General features: G+C 27.9%; 1 protein-coding gene across 1 annotated transcript in view; it reads left to right on the top strand.

Moving 5' to 3' along the window:
• LOC107444058 (putative sodium-dependent multivitamin transporter) overlaps window positions 1-11180 on the top strand; it is a 37029-nt gene extending 25849 nt beyond the window's left edge. The window contains exons 10-12 of the mRNA XM_016058121.4: window positions 857-954; window positions 3142-3230; window positions 10796-11180. Coding sequence (XP_015913607.1) covers window positions 857-954; window positions 3142-3230; window positions 10796-10858 — 250 coding nt within the window. The 3' untranslated portion in view covers window positions 10859-11180. The remainder of the gene's footprint in view (window positions 1-856; window positions 955-3141; window positions 3231-10795) is intronic.
• The last annotated feature ends 6152 nt before the right edge of the window (window positions 11181-17332 follow it).

Here is a 17332-nt window from a genome sequence, read left to right as displayed (position 1 = left end):
TCTGATGCAAATACTTTGATATGTGCTTAAAAAATACACAAAAACAAGTCCTATATGATTATAAAGACGTTATTTCAAATAGCAAAAGAGATTTTTTTACGGCTTTGATTTAGCCTTTTTTAACTTCGTTTGTTAATGTCACAATAAATGTTAATTGTATGAGGCTTGTGATTATCCAGAAAGATTATTGGTACTTCTCGCGATACTTACCGTAATTTAGAAAAGAAAAGTTTGATATGCATTCTATCTGCGCAGATTCTTAAACTTGACAAAGCATGAAATCTGTTACGAACCCACAGTCACTTGCCAGTGCGTTCTAAAAGAATGATCTTTTTTCCCTCACATTCAAACGGATTTCTACTACAAAATTGATACCGCTGCCTTTTTATGAAACACAACTTTCAAAGAACAGTAGATTAAAAAGGTTATTTGCATAGCACATAAAACATTTCCAGAAAAGCTGATTTTCTTAGCATTACGCTACTTAACCCAAATATAGCAATGCCGCTCTGCTGTGATACAATCGGTGAACAGTCAGATACTAAGTTCTTAGACTATAAATAAAACTCCACCGAAGCCATGGAAGATAAATACCTTTCCCACTGTATGCTTACTTAATTTGAACCAATGTAATACTTGATTTAAAAAAAAATTATGAAAATATAAGCAATTTTTTGTATTTTTTTAAATTTAACTGTACATTGTTTGATCCGTTATTTCTTCGATGTTAGTGTTCAAAGTTTGTTCGTGAAAACTAACTTTAGTTAGTAAAATTTAGAGTTTTAAGTGTGAATATTTAATGAGTGTCATTGAATTAATAATATTCTAGTAATTATCTTAATTTTTTTTATTTCAGTCATATTTTTCCTCTTTACAAAATCTCTTATATGTGGTTTAGTCCTATTGGAGTAATGATCACTGTAATACTGGGCTACTGTTGCAGTTACTTGTTTGGTATGATGATAATTTATTTTAATCTTTTAAATAATACATATAGAAAGTCTTTAAAGTTCTCCGTTCTTAATGTATATTTTTAAACTAAACTCAGTGGCGCGACAGCCCATAGAGGGCCAAGGCCTACTGTGCCCATCTCAGTTTTCTTGACCTTGGGCTCTGGGGTTCAGGAGCAGATGTTCCGGTCAGGTGGTCAGCCGAACCCCCAGTGTTTAGTTCCCAAGCATGCTTGGTACTCATTTATCGACCCACTGAAGGGATGAAAGGCTGAGTCAACCTTGCCCGGCCCGAGGATCGAACCAGGGACCTGTGGCACGACAGCGCGAAGCGCTACCGCTCAGCCACCGGGCGTCAATGGATATATTTAGTCTCCTTTTAAAAAAGTAATTCATATTAGTAGTCTTATATTAATATTTAAGCCAGAATGAAACATAAATATCATCGTAATCTAATGAATCACAAATGTGTAGAGAAACAAAACAAAAAAACAAAAAAAAAATAGCTAAAGTAAACCTACCAGTGAATGAAATTTTCATAGACATTTTAAAAAAAGAAAAGAAAAAAAGAAAAGATTGGTAACAGTAGATTACTATATAACAATAGGAAGCCATATAACATTGGTTTTAAAACTATAATGATATAAATTTCTTTCATTAGTAAGATATTAATGTGAGTTTTCAAAAATAAGATGTTATTTTCTTACTTTTTTGATGAGAATAAATTTAAGATAATAATTTAAGCGAAATAAATGTTGTCTTTCAAAAGCAATCTCGCTTATGATCAGTAATGTTCCGTGAAAGATAGGTTTAATTAGATCAAGATCCTGATAACTTTTTTTGAGGCTGTGAGATCAAAACAACTAGATCTGAGCATGGCATTTATTCAGTTTCATATTCCGAAAGCAACACCTGTCAATAAAATTTAGAGAGATAAATAGAGACACATAGGACAGTTACAAGTACTTTCATTCTTTGAAGAAGTACTGGTATTTTTCCTGTTTCAGAAGATGGTGTACTGGTATTTTTCCTGTTTCAGAAGATGGTGTACTGGTATTTTTCCTGTTTCAGAAGATGGTAATCCAAAACTGGATTTTCTATGCTTATGAACAACGTGAAAAATGTTCGTTTGCAATGTTATGTTATGACTAGAAATTGGAAGGTATTATTTGGAAGGAACATTGTCATTTACCAAAAATTACATAATTTAAAAATATTATCAATATTTTGAGGACAAGCTGCGCTTTATTGTCAATCAAACAAGTCAGACTTCTTCACCGTTTCTAACCTTTTTTTCGCTTAATTCATAATTTTCACTTGCACTTTGTCTTTCTTCTTATACGTTGTTTTTTGACAAAAAAACTCAAACAATATTTGCTATGGATGGTTATTCTGGTATACTCTGTGCATATTTCTTATTTAAGTTTCTTTGTTTAGATTTTTAACGCATTTTTTAAATGTAAATATAGATTTTATGTCGGAAAAATTGGAAATTTATTATAGTTGATATTTTAGTAGTATTATATTTAATGATGTTAATATTTTAGTTAATATAGTTTATATTGTATAGTTAACTTTTAGAATTTTAGTTTCGGGGAAAAATAGGATTTTACAAGCAAACAATTCAATTTCTATTTCTATACGTGACATTTTAAAGGAAATTTGTTCCATTAAACCTTTTAAGCTTAACCCTAGAAAACAATTTTTCAAACACATTAGTATCTCTTTTATATTCGAAATTATGATGAGCCAGACTTGAAAGATTAAAATAATTATATTTGAAACTAATCATATTTTCTTCATGCTTAATTAATAGCTGAGAGGAAATTAACATTTTACAAAGAAATTTGTTCCGTTACACCTTTTAAGCTGAATGATAGAAAAAAGTTTTTTAAAATTTTTAGTGTGTCTCTTATATTCCCCAAATTATGATCAGTCAGACTAAAGAATTTTAAATTAATCTTATTTTAATTCCTTTTAATTAATAGCTGATAGCTGGTATTTCTGTAAATGGACCAAATTTGAGTTTTAAAGACATAGAAATTTGCCTGAAACTAAAATTAGAAATATTAATTGATCTATATTACCATTATCGTGTGTTGCTTATGTTAACATTTATACATTATATATTTTTTTATATTATTTATTATTATGCATATTATGTATTCTGTATATTATGTTTGATTGATAGGTAAGCCAACAGTGTTTGAAGATAATTTGCTCAATCCAATCGTCTATAAGATGAAAATGAGATCTTCGAAAGAAAAGGAAAATGTAGAGGTAATGCCGTAGACTATTCTATCTTATGTCGTTGACTTTTCGTAAAGATTGTAAACTTTTTATACCTTAAAATACCGAGATAAAGTACTACCTTAATTTTGACAAAAATCGCAGTGATGTCGAGGGGTGCGAATAAACGGTACTGAGGAAAATGCTAAGCGCCGTTTTAAGAATATCAACTATATTTGGTTGGGAATTTTTAAGTATGAATCACAAAATATAAAGTAAAAATAATTATAACAAAAGAAAGTAAATATAAACTTTAATCAGTAAATCTAAGTTACCTTCTATAACAATACTTTATTTTTAGATCTCGGTACGATTGCAGCACATGCAGATAGGTGAAATAATAAAAAATATGGACAATAAAATATTTCATAAAAAGAAAGATAATTTATTTATTTTATTTATTGGAATTCGAAAATCCATCGAAAGAAATGTCAGAGTTCAAAATAAGGTCAACGCTCTCTGCATTCAGTTCATCAGAAGCATCATTGTTTATAAATCCGACTTAACTTCCGTTAATCGGCAATGAAGAAGTCCATCTTCGCTTTCATCTAATGCGTTGGATATACTACAACGCTTAAAAGAGATTGAAATCGTCTCTTCGGAAACGGTTTCTTAAGCGGGCGACACAAAACCAATCACATCTTGCAGAGTTGCCCTTTTTAAATTTCCATCAAGGTTCTTTGTTCATTTCTTATGAAGACAGCTCATTCTCTTCGCAATGCACTTTTAAAGGGCGCAATCCATGAAACATCTGCTGGCCGCAGAGGGCTTGTGCACCCTGCTGGAATTAAAACTATATCTGGGTCTAGATTTTTTATTTTTTCAGACAAACTCGAGGTTCAATGAGTTGTGGTCCGATCCAAGATAATTAACCTCTGAGCATCATCCTCATTTGGACTCAAAATCCTCGTTAAGGCCTGGTTTCTTAGGACAGGATGCCGTCAGCTGGAAATCAGCGCTAACCTGATTGGTCCATTTGTGAGTTTGATAGTATACGTCATCGAGTTCAAGATGAGCGTTCGATGACGTACACTATCAAACTCACAAATGGACCAATCAGAGGTTAGCGCTGATTTCCAGCTGACGGCGTCCTGTCCTAAGAAACCAGGCCTTTAGCCGTCATCCATCCGTTGAGAGAACGGGTAACCTTAACAATTTGTGAAATTTTTAAGTCTTTTAGCACATGAGGTGGGATGCACCCTATCAGTTCTTTTAAAATCACAAATACGTGGAGTTTATTTCCAGAAGCAGTTGCTCCTAGCTTTTTGCACCCGATGTTAGAGATTCTTATGGTGCTTTTTTTCTTCAATATTATTTGTCCGAGCGTATAGTTCATCAAACCACATCATGGTTTTATCCATTTTTCGCATATTATATGACGTGTAGTCATTTGTCATCCTCCATAAGCAGATAGCTTGAATGAAGCCCTTTACGGCTTCAACGTGATCAGCTAGTAACTTCAGGCTTTCATTAGTTCCTCTTCGCATCGAAATGCCGTTCTTTTTTTCCCCTAGTTTTATGGACATCAGCGATGCCTTGAAATCTAAAAGTCCAAGAGTAGCTGCTATTTTCAATGCTACTTTTTCCAGCATTCTGTTGGATACGGAAAGACATTTTCCCTTTCTTTTTCTAGAAATTCGAAGGGGATATTAACTCCTCAGATAAAAGTTTTCTGCCAGTGATCAATTTCCGCATTTCCTTCCCCAGGATTGCTAGCCAATAAAACTATATTTATATTATATATATTATATTATATATATTATATTATATATATTATATTATATATATTATATTATATATATTATATATATTATATTATATATATTATATTATATATATTATATTATATATATTATATTATATATATTATATTATTTATATTATATTATATGTATTATATTATATATATTAAAATATAAATATTAAAAGAAATACACGCAGAAAATTTTATGAATGTCTTTATTCAAGAGTAATTTTCTGTATTTAACAGATGAGTTAAATTAGTGAATAAAAAAAAATTTCGTGGGCGACGACGGATTCTGTCATGTGTTCAGGGCATATTGTGAAACCATGGAAAATCTAAATTTTATGTTTTATTTTATTGAAATTAAAAATACCGTGCCGTACTTTCTCATATATAATCACTTATTTGTAAAAGATTAAGATTAATGTACTGCGCTCAAAAAAAAAAAAAAAAAAAAAAAAAAAACACCTTATATAACTTTTTTTATCAATGATCCGATCTTCACTTTCTAAGACTCAATCATGACCTCAAATATGATTAATTAGTGTAGGCGATATTGTAAGTAACGAAATCAGACACAAAACGGTCTACGAGAAGTAGGTCAAACGAGAGTCTTAAGGTTTTGACTCCTTAATTATACTTTTTGCGTATTTCGTTACATCTCGAAAACTTATTAAACAAATTTAAATTTTTTTGCACAACTATAAAATAACTTTAAGTAAATATTTTTTTTATTATTATTTTGTTTTGCAATGGTCGAAAAAATTTTTAATTGAAAGATTGAACATATTTTGCATCATTTTAATGAATATAATTTTACATGGCAAAATTTTAAAAAAAATGAGCGAAATCGGTCAAATAGTTCCTTTGAAAACAAATTATAAAAAGGTTTTGCTTTTAAAATTCAATTTCTAGGGAACTATTTCACCGAAATCGTTCAAACTTAGTATTTTTCTTTATAAAATTACGTACTTTTGAATTGTTTTGAAAATTGTATACCTTACAGTTAAATTTGTTTTACTAGAATTAAGTAAATTACTGAAAAGTAATAACTATTTACTAAAAGTTAATTTTTTCCATGGAATTCTCTTAAGACAAACAATTTTTTATTTGTGTGGTAAAATTTTTTAATTCCTTAATAAAGTTCGTGAGATATGGCGAAATACGCAAAAAGTAAAATTAACAATAACGGATGCAAACTTTGAGTCTTTGTTCTGATCAAACTATTAGAGTCATATTTTCTAGATTCCATATAAATTTTGGGGGTGAGAAATTTGAATCCATAGAAAAAAAAAATATTTTTACTCAAAGAAAATGCGTTTTTGTGTCTGATTTCATAACTTAAAGTATCGTCTGCACTGATTAATTAGCATGTTTTTGGTCTCCCCTAAAACAATTAAGATTGAGGCCTGGAACGTGAAGAACTGATCATTAAATCAAAGGTTATTCAAGTTGGACTGTTAATACTATTTATTTCCTTATTACCTTTTTCTTTTAGTTTATTTATTTTTTTTATTTTTATGTGCACTCTATATTTTTCTAGGAATGAAAATGTCAAACTTCAATTTTTCTCAGTTACTAAGTTTATTTTTAAACAATTAATTAAAAAAAAAATATCGATTTTTTTTTTAAACTTTTCATTCCTATTTTAATCTAATTCATACTAACATTTAAATCGTTAAGTAAATGTTAGGAAAGTGTTTTTATGTGAATTATATTTCATTTTACGTAAAATAATAGCAAATCTGATGCAATTCTAACTGTCATAATATACATTTTAATAAAAGAGTTGCATGAATAAAATTAGTTTAGGCTGGTATTTAACGATCTGATCGCTTTACCCAAAACGCGAACTAGTTTTTACAGATTAAATTCGTTTTTAACCATTTCTCGGAAGATTATGAGAAATGTGGCGTTTTTATTAAAATTAAATAAAGAATTATTAGAAGTCTTGGTTTTAAAACAAGTAACACTTTATTATTTGAACAATTTAAGAAATAACATAACTATATTAAACCGATTTAGCAATTACAGGACTATTTTAGAATTAGAATATACAATTAATTCAACTTATCATCTATACATTAATTCTTACGTGCTTTTAGAATAGATGGAGAGAGAGTCTTAATTTGTTTATTTACATCTAGGTGTCAGCACTTTATTTTTGAGCTGATTTGGTATATTTAGGAATTTCATTTTCACTTTTATTAACTGTAACTGTTTATCGTTTTGATTATTTATAATGTGCTTTGGGGGCGTTTCATTGTAGTGTTTTATATATTTGTTAATTTGAGTGTGATTCTCTTGCAAATTTATATGATTTTTAATGTGGTAATTATTATTATTCTTTATGTTTGTATTATCATTAGGGGCCTCGGGGCACTGTTAGTTTTGGCTTTGCCACTAACAACAGAAAGGCTCCTGTGTGTTTGCAGACAGTGTGTTCCCTGATGAAGTGCTGCTCTGTAAACACACAATTTTATTTTATTTTTACATTATATTTTAAATCATTTTTAAGTAATTTTATATTGTTACTAGTTTATATAATTTGAATTTGGTTTTAGCTGGCTTGTGCGCTGTTCCAATTTGATTTAGTGTAGTAATGGTTATTTATTTTTCCTACCTCCTGTTTAATAATTTGGACTTAAGAATTTGAATTTATCTTTGGATTTACCAAGTTTAGTCATGGTATCGGTTTCAGCCTTTTGTCACCACTGGCTGATTGCTCTTTGATTGCCTCCTCAACCCTTTCCTTCGGCTGCTTTTATATCGTATTTTTTGGGGTGATAAAAAGTTACAAATCTGAGGAAAGGTCAAGTCCAAAAGTTATTGTTGTTTTCGAGTTTGTCACATGATGGGGGTGACATTGTAAGATATAAACCTAATTGTTTATTTGAATTACTTTATCCGTATTTAAGTTACTATTTGCCGATGGAGATTTCCCACGGTAGTTTTATTTAATCGAAGACTCTGAAATGTTCCAGAAATCTAATTTTAGTCCTTTCTCTTGATTTTAATTTTGAGTGACAATAAGCGTCACAGAAAATGAGATTCATCATAATGTACTTTATTTATTATTTAACTGTAATCCTCGATATCAAAGTCCCTTAAAATCTAAAAAATAACATTTTTACTGTGTGCAATAATCCGCCACTTCTCAATATTTTTATGCATGTAGTTCGGTTGTAGGTTCTTAAAAGTTATGTGATAATCAAATAAAACAGTTTGGAACACATTCTATTGAGACATGCAGAAAATTGTTGCATTGTATTTAAAATTTTTCAGCAATGTAAAGGGGATATTTCGTATGAAATACAACTTATTGGTTAAAAATTATAAGAATAATTAATATATGTATTTAATCACATCTTACCTAAAAATCAAGGAAGACAAATCCAAAAAGAAAAATCAGAATAAAAATTTTTAAGTTCCTAACATGCTTAAAATTCTATAATGCTTTAAAACAAAAATAACTTTAAACGATGCTAAAATTTTTCGACAGTTACAAAAAATAAACAGGTCTTATAAAATCATTACACCATGTTAATCGAAAACAATTGTAATTAAATAAAGTTTATTGTGCATGGATTAAACTAAATAACTAATAACCATGTTTATAAACTATATTGAAACTCATCTATTCCAACATCAAAATCGCTAAGTAATGATAAAATAATTTAAAAAAATTCATGAAATGGTTTTAAGATACAACTTTCGCCAAAAAGTGATAAATATAAAATTATTTCGTTAAATTATTAATAAACTATCGAAAATTATTTATTTTTTATTAAATAAAAAAAGTTTTTTAGTGTTTTCTTTTAAAATAATAATTAAAAAAAAAAACGAAATTTTGAAAAATTATTGAGGGGGCAAGCGCCCCCTCATCCCCGACGCCTATGCCCATAGGACACTTCTATGAGTGACGCCCTTCTTATTTACTCAATCTGTTACATTCAACTCTTCCAATTCCCACCCTACCCTAACATTTTCCCCTTTCTACCAGCGAGTGTGCATGCCATTGTACGCGACCTTGACCTACAAGCAGCTGGGAAGAAATGTTGACCACGTGTGAGCAGGATTTTTCCCCACTCTCTTCCCACAGCCCCAACTGGCACCTAATATTAGATAGCATCAGAAAACCAGTAAAATCGAACGTCATCTACATCTTGCACAACTTTCTAATATGAGAGATACAAAAGGCCGCTGTTTTCTCTGCATTATATAACTTTAGATTCTATACTAACTAATATTATCTCGAGTTCGCCATAGCATTATTTTGGAATGGGTTTTTATGCTATATAATATTAGATTTTGTATTTTGTGATATTATCTTGCTTTTTTTTTTTTTTTTTTTTGGAGTTAGCAAGGGAAAGATTTAGATTGTGGTAGAATAATTCAGCGATATAATTTTACTTAATATTCTGAATTGTTGTGAAGAAGTAAAACATAAAGTAATAGATTTATAAAGTCATTCCACGCATTCGTTACGTCGCATTACAGAAATACTAAATTTAATTATATTACCGAATTCTTCTACCATCCATTTTCCACCCTCTTATTCCAAAGTATATTAACTGTCCAGTTTAATTTTTGGAATAAATTATTCTTTTGAGAACGTAGCTATAACAAAATAGATTTTTGTTTAAAACAATTCTGATAAACAAAAATAGGATTTAAGAAAAAGTAGGTGAAATATGTAAAAATTTTAAACAGAGCTTTTTATAAAAAGAAAGTTTAAAAAAAAAAATAATAAGCAGAGGCTGGATTCAAGTTCCTGGTATTGATGAATTAGCCATAAAAAACTAAGCATTTAAAAAACTTGTTTTCGAAAAGAATATACAGGACCTTAGAAATAAAAATTAAAACACGATTCTTTTCTACATTGATTTTTTTTTTTACAATAATGTAAATGTTTTTCAGATAAATTTTAAATATTAAGCCAAAAAAATTTTGTCTGTTGTCATTATTTTACTATTATATTATTTTAAACATGAAAAACCCAGATACGAGATTTTAAGTAACAAATACAGACACAAAATTGTACTTCTTCTGCATAAAATACCTTTTTTCCAATGGGTTTGGAATCTTGACCCTGAAAATATACGGAGTAGTCGAAATCTGTAAAATATGGTCTAAATAAAATAGTTTCGGGAGCTTTTTAAGCAAGTTGAAAAGTTTTTACACAAAATTATAAAAAAATCTTTTATCTAAAGACTGATTATCGTCTAACGAGCCTAGAGAATCGACAGCCATTTTTAAGCGCTCAAAATATGTCGACATTTTCTACCTTCATATTTTATTTTTTAAACAAATGAAGCTTTTATATTATCAAAAATTTATTTATAAGCTTATATAACTTATTTTCATTATTTAATGTATGTTTTAATATATTAATTGTTAATTTAGTGTATTGATTGTTAAGTTTTTAACTGATTTAACTTTGATTAGTACCGTATTAAACTTTAACGTTAAGATATTAAAACATTTTATGATAAATAGAGCACCACCTTATTCATTAGCCCCAGGCTTCATGACACCTTAAACCGGAGCCTTCCCGTTATACTTCTCTATTCACTCAAATTCACGATATGGATGACGGTATTTTTTTACTTAAAAACATATAATTATCTTCAATTTATTTCCATTGCTTTACCAAAAGTGCCAATAAATCGAAGTAATTTTCGAAAAGAGCCGAAATTTCATAATCTTGTTGTATGATTTGAGTTGTTTAATAATTTCTTGTAATAATATGGATTATTTTATGGCTTATAACATTTGCTATTGTTATAAATCTTTTATTTATTTCCTCTAGCTAACAACAATCTGTCCTCTTACAAATGGGGTGAATTTAAAGGGAGAACATTCAGTGAGATAATACAAGAGTTCATAATCTGACATCATGATTCAACATTCAGAGAATGTGATTTCGCATATACTAAAATATGTTTCTATGCAATATCTGTTACATAAAATAATTTAACTCTTGTATTTTTTTTTTAAGGAAAATGAAATTTGTTAATGTAAAAATTGAAAGAAATATAAAATTTGTTGCTTATTGCAAATTTCCTGATGAAATAAATTTCATTACTGTCAAGAAATGTAAAATATTCAGAAAGTTTTTATTCTAATAATCCATTATATGAAAATTCTTTATGAATTTTTATCGGAATTAAATAAAAAAATCTAATGAATAATGCTACTGAAAGCTTATTTTTTGTATTTTATTTTTTGAAAATGTTGTTTGTTTTTTTTAATCACTCAAAATATGTTGTCTCTCTAAGTGAAAAATGAAAAAAATTTTTTTAAAGATATGCCTAATAGATCCAATCAAAGAAATAAATATAAAAAACTTAATTAAAAAACGTTTTTTATATATATATTTAGTCCGTTATTCCATATGTGCTGTGGTTATTACATGATTACAGTACACTGTCTTAAATCAACTGTTCTGTTTAGTTGATATAAAATATGAAATAATTAGAAAATATATTTGTAATTTCACTAGACAACATGACATTTATCAATATGATTATTTCTAGAAATACTTTTCTATTTATGCAAACGTTAGAACGTAATTTAAATTTTTTTTAACTTGACCACTGTTTTTCATTTTTTATTGGCATATTTCTTTAGCCTATCATACGCTTCTTCGTAACATTGTAACATAACCACACTATGCAATTTTCTTATTTTCATTTTAGTACATAGCACATTGCAACATACTTTATTACTTTTTTACATTTCAACGCATTTTTTATAACTTGTGGAAAGTGACTTTCAAAACTATAATTACTTTACTATTTTAAAATGTGATTTTAAAATGTGCAGTTGAAAGTTACTCTCTAATAATACTTTATAAATTTTGTATTAGAAGCCATTAGAATCATAATTAAATAGATAACGATAAAACTAGATGAAAAAACATAATATTAGAATTCAAAGCTTGCAATCATCAATTGTTCGTCAACTGAATTTACGGTATACATTTAAAAGTAAATTTTAGAAAATAATGATAGTTTATATTCTTCAGAAGTACAAAAGATAAATAAATTGTGAGTACAAAAAAGCATTTATTGCCCGATAACATTTATTACACATTACATTTATTGCTAACGATAAAACTAGATGAACAAGTGTGTGCAATCATCAATTGTTTGTCAGCTGAATTTGTGATATACCTTTAAATGCAAATTTGAGAAAATAATTATAGTTTATATTCTTCAAAAGTACAAAAACGAATTAAATATATTCTAAGTACAAAGAAGCATCTATTGCACTGTGTATACAAAATTTGTAATTATATAACAATTAGAGAAATAAAATATATAGAAATTTAGAAGCATCTATGCTCATTAAGGTATGAAACGTGTTATTTAATCAATGTAAAAAGTTTAAAACTCTTTAAGTGTCATAAGGTACTTATATTTTTTGTATTTAAAAATATATATTGTATTTAAATACCATGTAATGGATATATGACAGTTTCTATTTTATGCAGAAAAAAAACTTGTTATTCTGTTGAATTTTGTAGCCTTCTTTGTCCTCAGATGTTGAAATAATTTGTTCACATTTGAATCATTTGCGTCCTATTGACGGAAACAAATTCTATCAGTAACACTTGTTACTGATAAAATACCAATAGCTATTGTCTAGCAATCACATAACGGGTACTTGTTCTCACAGAAAGCTCAACTCGTGATTGACAGACAGGAGATTACACATCAATAAATTTAAAATTCTACTGAAGCACCAAATATCAGGGCAATAGGAAAACTTTTAGTCTAAAAATTCTGTTGATAACAATACTCATAACGGATATTAATATACCTATTACTATTGATCAGCAATCACATAATGGGTCATTGTTCTCACTGAAAGCTCAACTCGTGATTGGCAGACAGTAGATCATAATATTTTTCTTCAGCTCCAACAATTTGTGCTCTTACAAACAGGGAGAATTTAACAGAGAACATTCAGTGATATAATATATGTGTTCATTGTCTGACATCAAATTCAACATTCAAAGAATGTAATAATTTCACATATATTAAAATATAATTCTATGTAATATCTGTTAAAGAAAATAATTAAAGCCCAGTATTTTTTTAAGGAAAATGAAGTTTTTGTGATTGTAAAAATTGAAGGAAATATAAAATTTGTTGTTTAATGTAAATTTCATTATAAAATAGCTTTTTATACTGACAAGAAGTATAAGATACTCATAAAATTGTGCATTCTAATAATCCAAATTTTTTTTCCAGCTCACAATAATTTGTCCGCTTACAAAGGGGGGGGGATTTAATAGAAGAAAATTCAGTGAAATAATACAAGAATTCATATTCTGACCTCATGATCCGACATTCAGAGAAAGTAATAATTTTGCATATATTAAAATATGTTTCTATACAAAACTGTACAGCAAAATAATTTAAGTCTTGTACTTTTTTAGAAAAAATGAAGTTTTCGTTAGTATTATAACAATTGAGAGAATTATATATAAAATTTGTTGTTTATAGAAAATTTCTTTATGAAATAACTTTTCTTACTGACAAGATACATAAAATACTCATAAAATTGTGCTTTCTAATAATCCAATAATTAAGGATCTATTCTTTAAATTTTTATTGGAATTAAAATTTAAAAAAAAAACTCAAATGAGTGATACTACCAAATGTTCTTTTGAATTTTTATCGGAATTAAAAGTTAATAGGAAAAAACTTAAATGAATAATATTACCAAATGCTAATTTTTTTTTTAAATTTTTTTTTTTTGAAATCATCTAAAATTTGTTGTTTCTGAAAAATAAAATAACAAACACAATATTTTATTTAAAAAAAAAGTTTTAAATATATGCCTAAGACATCCAATCAAAAATACTTATGTAAATAAACTTGTTTGAGAAGCTTGTTTTTGATATTTAGTCCGTTATTCTAAGCGTACAGTGGCTGTTACGTCGTTGCAGTAAACTGTCACAAATCAGCTATACTGTTTAAGCTAATATGAAATAAACAGAAAATACATTTGTAATTTCTTAAGAAAATAACTGAATTTAAGCGTCAAACATAAAATTTAGCAATATGAATTTAACAATTTCAAATAAAAACTTCTCTATTTATGCATGTAAAAATCTTTTCTATTTATGCAAACGTTAGAACACAAAATTTTCTTAAACTTGCCTACCGTTTTCCATTTTCTACTGGCATATTTCCATACTCTATCATACTCTTACTCGTAACATAACCGCTCTATGCATAGTTTTCATTTTAGCACATCGAACATTGTAACATTATATATTTTTTACACTTCAAAACGCTTTTTATAATTTGTGCAAAGTGACTTTCAAAGCTATTATTGCTTTACTATTTTCAAATGTGCTTTATAGTTATAAAATGTGCAGTTGAAGAATACACTCTTATAATACTTCATAAATCTTGTATTAGAAGCAATTAGAATCATTATTAAATAGATAACGATAAAACTAGATGAAAAAACATAATATTAGAATTCAACGCTTGCAATCATGAATTGTTTGTCAACTGAATTTAAGGTATACATTTAAAAGTAAATTTTAGAAAATAATGATAGTTTATATTCTTCACAAGTACAAAAGAGAAATAAATTGCAAGTACAAAAAAGCATTTATTGCCCAGTATGTACAAACTTTGTAATTAGATAACAATAAGAGATGTATAATTTATAGAAATTTAGAAGCATCTATGCTCATTAAGGTTTGAAACTTGCTGTTCTATCAAAGCAAAATGTTTGAAACTTGTTGTTCTATCAAAGCAAAATGTTTGAAACTTGTTGTTCTATCAAAGCAAAATATTTGAAACTCTTAAAGTGTTAGAAGGTACTTATATTTTTTTATGTATAAAATATATTGTATTTGAATACCATGTAATGGATATATGCCTCTTTCTATTTTATAAAATAAACTGTTTATGTTATTCTGTTGAATTTTGTAGCCTTCTTTGTTCTCAGATGTTGAAATAATTTTGTTGCAATTATAAATATTGTTCACATTTTGAAGCAGTTGTGCCCTAATGACGGTAACAAATTCTATTAGCAACAATACTTATAACCGATAAAATACCAATTAATATTGGCTGGAAGTCACATAACTGGCTCTTGCTCGTGATTCACAGACAGTACATTACACACCATTAACTTTAAAATTCTACTGATACATCAAACGTCACTGCAAAGATAAAAATAAACTCTTTATCTAAAAAGAATAGCTTATCTCCCAACTCGTGCATGAGTTGAAGAAGTTTTTGTAATTATATTAACTTATCATTTGTAATGTATTTATCTAAGTTTTTGAAACTTTTAATTAAAAAAATTATTTTTCCCTTTATTTCAAATGTAAAATCGATATTTCAAATGTAGGATTATAAGATCTATTAGTTGATTGGTTTCAAGCAATGAGATGTAGAAAATTCTTTTTACTTTAATTATTATTTTATGAGCACTATGTGAAATCTTATACAATGACTATGCAAGTTTCACCTACGAAACAAGCAAATGCTTAAAGGTATAAACGACAAAATGATTTTAAGAAAATATTCTACTTATGCTGTACTGTGATATAATACTTCAAGGAAATATCAATTTTCATTTCCTTCAATATATTCTATTTTATAACACAGAAATATAGATTTTCAGTGTTACTTAATAATACACATGAATCTTATAAAATTTGTATTTTAAACAATAGAGCCATAGCTCTCACTAAAGAAATGCATTCACATTTCTGACACAAACATTTCATATCGTGTTGTTCCATTTCATTTAATATATAATTTCATATTTCTGCAACAGACTACGAAATTTATTATACTTTTCTTTAGAATGACGCGATATTTCATTAATGCTTTACTTAAAAAAGGTTACCTATGTGCTGTACAGGATTGTATCAAAGAAATTTTACAAAATTTTAGCACTAAATTTTTAAAGGAATGAAATACGAATGTTGGAGTGATGAAAAAAATATATCAGTTTTATAAATATGCATAGAGCGCTTTTAGCGACCAGCTTAGTCATCTTTCAAAATTATCATGTACAACGTATATGAACTATAACAGTAACCAAAGTGAATGCACAGTACAGCTGTATTCAAATAGCCTAATTATTTTATCTATCCCCCAATCTTAAAACTTCAGTCAATTTAAAGCAATATATTAACCAAATATTTTCACCGTCTAGCTGTTCCACGAGTAAAAGTATTTAGATTTTAATTTTAACCATTTTCAAGAAATTTCCGCAACATTTACAAGTGTTTTATGTATTAAACTTAAACAATAATTTAAAATATGTCTGGCAGTCGTTAAACACATAAACCACCCAAAGTATTAGTTCCTTATATTTCATCGTAGTAACAGCTGAAGTATTAAAATTAATTCCATCTCTGTTGTGAGATAAGGCAGAAAACATATTCATTTTCTGTACTAATTCCTCAAGCACTTATTAAGACATAACTTGAATATCGTATAATACATAGAGAGATGTTTTGGATGGAAAAAGAAAAGGTAAGCTTCGTTACAAATAATTAGTATGACAGTATAAGGCACCATAGCACCGTTTATGTCCAAAATTTCTAAAGTCATCTTAAAAAGGATCAAAAATAAAACCAAATTATAACTTCTCAACTAGTTTTTAGTCCTATAAAAATATGAAATTATTTTAAATAATTACTTAACGTATAACTAACACTTAAAAAATACCCCAGTTAGTACTGTATATCCAGTATATATATATATATATATATAAGCAGCAAGTACAATGCTCAAAAAAAATTACCCTGAATAAGCTTTCATCTAATGATCGGATTTTCACGTTCTTGGACTGAATCTTAATAGCTCGAGGGGGTGACCTCAAATATGATAATTAATAAGTACAGGCGATATTTTAAGCTACGAAATCAGAAATAAAAACTTACTTTCTTCTAATAAAAAGGCCATTTTTTCCAACTGATTCGGGTTTCTGATCGCCAAAATATAGGGGGTGGCCGCAATCTGGGAAATATTGTCCCATTGTTTGGTTGGGAGAGCGGTCCAAAGTTTTGTCCCTTAATTTTATTTTTTGCGTTTTTTGACGTACCTCGAGAACTGTTTAGGTACGTCGAAATACGTAAAATCATAAAATTTGTTTATCCAAAGACAATTTAAATGCAAAAAATAACTTTTAGTAAATATTTATTATTTCATATAATAATGATATGCAAATTCTTGCATTACTTTAAAGAATATAATTTTGCATGGCAAAGTTTAATATTTGCGCAAAATCGATCAAATAGTTTTTGAGAAATCGAATTTTAAATATCTTACTTCCTTGAAATTGAATTTCTCAG

The sequence above is a fragment of the Parasteatoda tepidariorum genome, chromosome 6, assembly GCF_982258835.1.
Source record: "Parasteatoda tepidariorum strain Cologne lab strain chromosome 6, Ptep-v5.0, whole genome shotgun sequence".
NCBI lineage: Eukaryota > Metazoa > Arthropoda > Arachnida > Araneae > Theridiidae > Parasteatoda > Parasteatoda tepidariorum.
This window is presented reverse-complemented; position numbering and strand designations above follow the sequence as displayed.